The 2,862-nt window shown below is 38.8% G+C and overlaps 1 protein-coding gene across 1 annotated transcript; it reads right to left on the reverse strand.

Moving 5' to 3' along the window:
• Positions 1 to 349: 349 nt before the first annotated feature.
• LOC149250767 (indole-3-acetate O-methyltransferase 1-like) lies at positions 350 to 2,090 on the reverse strand. The gene is made up of 4 exons (XM_089456472.1): positions 1,955 to 2,090; positions 1,377 to 1,847; positions 1,014 to 1,280; positions 350 to 934 (listed from the first exon to the last, which is right to left on the reverse strand). Exons 1-4 carry the CDS (start codon positions 2,042 to 2,044, stop codon positions 572 to 574), a joined length of 1,191 nt encoding a protein of 396 aa, XP_089312598.1. The 5' UTR covers positions 2,045 to 2,090; the 3' UTR covers positions 350 to 571.
• Between the last annotated feature and the right edge of the window lie 772 nt (positions 2,091 to 2,862).

Raw genomic sequence — 2,862 nt, forward strand, 5'->3', positions numbered from 1 at the left:
TTTACTACCAAAAACCGTTCTTATTTTTTATTACTATAAAGGTGTAACAGTTTAGTTCATGGTATATGTTATAAATGCTAAGCGGGCAAAGGGTACCTTCAATTTTATTATCATTGTTATTATCTGAGTACTTTCATTGTTTGAATGGTACGTTTAATAAATTAAGTAATTCAACGATGTGAAGTGTGTAAAGTTAAACCTTGCAGCTTTAAATCAGTCAATGGCTCAAAGTCTGTAAAGTTATTCTTAATGGAAACATGAAACACATCGATAGTACACATAATCTCTTATTCAACGGAGTTATTCTTACTGGAAACATGGAAAAAACTTTTTATTCAACGGGGTTATTCTTAATCGAAACATGAAACGCGTCGACAGTACAAATAATATTTTATTCGACTGTTATTGTATCGGGCTCTTCCTAAAAATTACCACTACTGGTTCCCCATTTTCAACGAAGAGCCTCCTTAGCGTTCCATGTAGCACCTTTTATGTGTTTGTTGAGTTAAATCCAGGTAACCAAGATCCAACGGATAGTGATAACCAAGATTAAGCGACCCGCTAAAGTGTATCATTTGCGAAGGAGAAAGGCAATCACTAGGTCAAGAGTATTGGGCAGGTACTCTCCATATTTGGCAGTGGCTCTTTTCGTAATTTTTGAGAAAAATTCGTCTATTAGATATTCATTCCATCCCAAGTGAGCTCCCACAATATTCTCGAACAGAGCTCTGTAATGCTTTTCCACTATTCGCCCAAACATCTCCTCCTCCCCCTCTCTAACCTCCAACAATGGATGCAAAGGGAACCCACTCAGAGTCCTCACGCTTTTTATATCAAACGAGTCCTCCGTCTCCACTATGATCTTTAGCTCCTCCACACTTGGACCATAGAAAGGAATGTTGAAGGAGTCTAGTTTCTCCTCCTCAATCAAACCCTGCCAACAAAATCACGATCACATTCTGAATGTATTCAAACTTAATTATCACATAATAATATTGAATTATATAACTTACCTCATTCACCAGCTCCTTAAGTGCAGCTTCCAAGTGAAAAGCGCAAGCTCCCAACCCGCTTTGTTCCTTTATGTCCACAGAATCACGGCCCAAGATAGCGATGAACATGCATCCTCCAGTAACAATCTCTTCTGCTCTGGCACCTAAGAATGCTGCAAAGTCTAGTTTGAATTGATTGAGATAGGCATCGGCCACTGCATCACTAGATATGTAGACATGCCCACTGTTCCAAGCAGGAGAACTTCTGTCCTCGATGCTAGCAGGAACCTGAAATCAAAAACGATTAATATACCCTCGTCATTAATAATAAGTAGATTTGGTCATCTGAGGGGATTAAATAGTAGGGTTTAACGTCTTTCTCACTTGTGAAAGCCAGTGGAGGCTGGTGGAGGAATGGCAGAAATGGAGGGTTTGCCGTGGGAAAAGTCGTCTGTAGTGCGATCCCGACACCGCTGATGCGAAGTAGCATCTAGTCGCTGGAGGTTTATTATGATCCTGTGCTGCTGCTGCTGCTGATGTTTGTCCTGTTCTCCCATCTACAGCTACGATTATATCTGCACCTCGGAATGGAGGTAAAGATCGAAACAATGTATTGAAATCATTCGACGGAAGATCGGCGAAGTGAACCTGGAATTCTGGTACGTCCAGGCAATCGCCAATGAAAATGGATTTGACAGCTGTGACGATAGTGTCGGCTGTGAAAAGCGTGTTACTCCCCGTTGCACAACCAAAGTCTGCAATACGAAACACTCCATCTACGGTCTTTAATATAGATCTGACGTTCTGGTAGATCCCGTGCTCCAAAAGGGGTTTAAGGGCCAGAACTATCTTTAACTGCACATACATCAACAGAAAGATATGGGCTTGCCCGTTAATAACTTCAGGTAGTAATATATGAGAACTAAGATTTAACCAGGGTTTGATTAGGCTGACAGAATTACCTGCACAGATGGAGAATGGTAGGCATAACTTGAATCTCCATTTCCTCCCTTCATGCAAAGCACATTCTCGAGGGTGTTTACCGTCTCCATCGGACTAAATACTCAGTGGTCGATCAAGCAATTATTTTGCAGCAATGCAAACTCTTGGAGCTGAATTGTCACTCGGAAATCTGAGCCCGGATATTTATAGCAAAAAGGAGGATAACAAGATCAATATAACGACGATGTCCGTACTCTGACGTCATATGGAAGATTCCTTTTTCAAGAACCGAGATTCACGGCCAAAAGAGACGTGTAACAAGAACACTACAACGACGATGTCATGAATCTGACGTCATATCGATGATGGCTTTTCAGTATTCTAAAAAAATCGTCAAAGCCTCTTCTAGTGGAATAGGTTGATAAATTTAATATTTTTAATGATATTTTTATAATGAAAAATTCTTACCCGGAAAAATTATATATAATAACGACGTGAACCTATTCTACCTCCGTAGTCTAACGTCAGATATAATTAATGACGTGAACCTATTCTACATCAGCAGTCTAACGTCATGTGGAGACATGTGATGCAGAAAAGATGTACTACATTAAAAAAATCGATTGGAAGTGTGAGGTTTAAAGCGAATTTAACGGATAAATTGACAATACTAGTAACTACTATCGATACTTCAGCCGCGTTCAGCGTACTCGTTATAGTTTAATAGGTCATATTTTTGTTAAAAAATAGTAGAAATTCAAATTTATGTTGAAATTTTTGAATTCGGGGTTATATTTATTAAACTTTAAAATTTTGTGTGCCAAATTTCAAAATTTTGAATACCCCGAGATATTTTTAATGGCATTCGATTCATTTCAACCATAAAAAAAAGGCTATTTAAACAATCCTTCAATCAAATTTGTTCAAT

The sequence above is a fragment of the Pinus tabuliformis genome, chromosome 7, assembly GCF_031772625.1.
Source record: "Pinus tabuliformis cultivar Carrire ecotype Pingquan chromosome 7, CPIR1, whole genome shotgun sequence".
In the NCBI taxonomy this organism is placed as follows: domain Eukaryota; kingdom Viridiplantae; phylum Streptophyta; class Pinopsida; order Pinales; family Pinaceae; genus Pinus; species Pinus tabuliformis.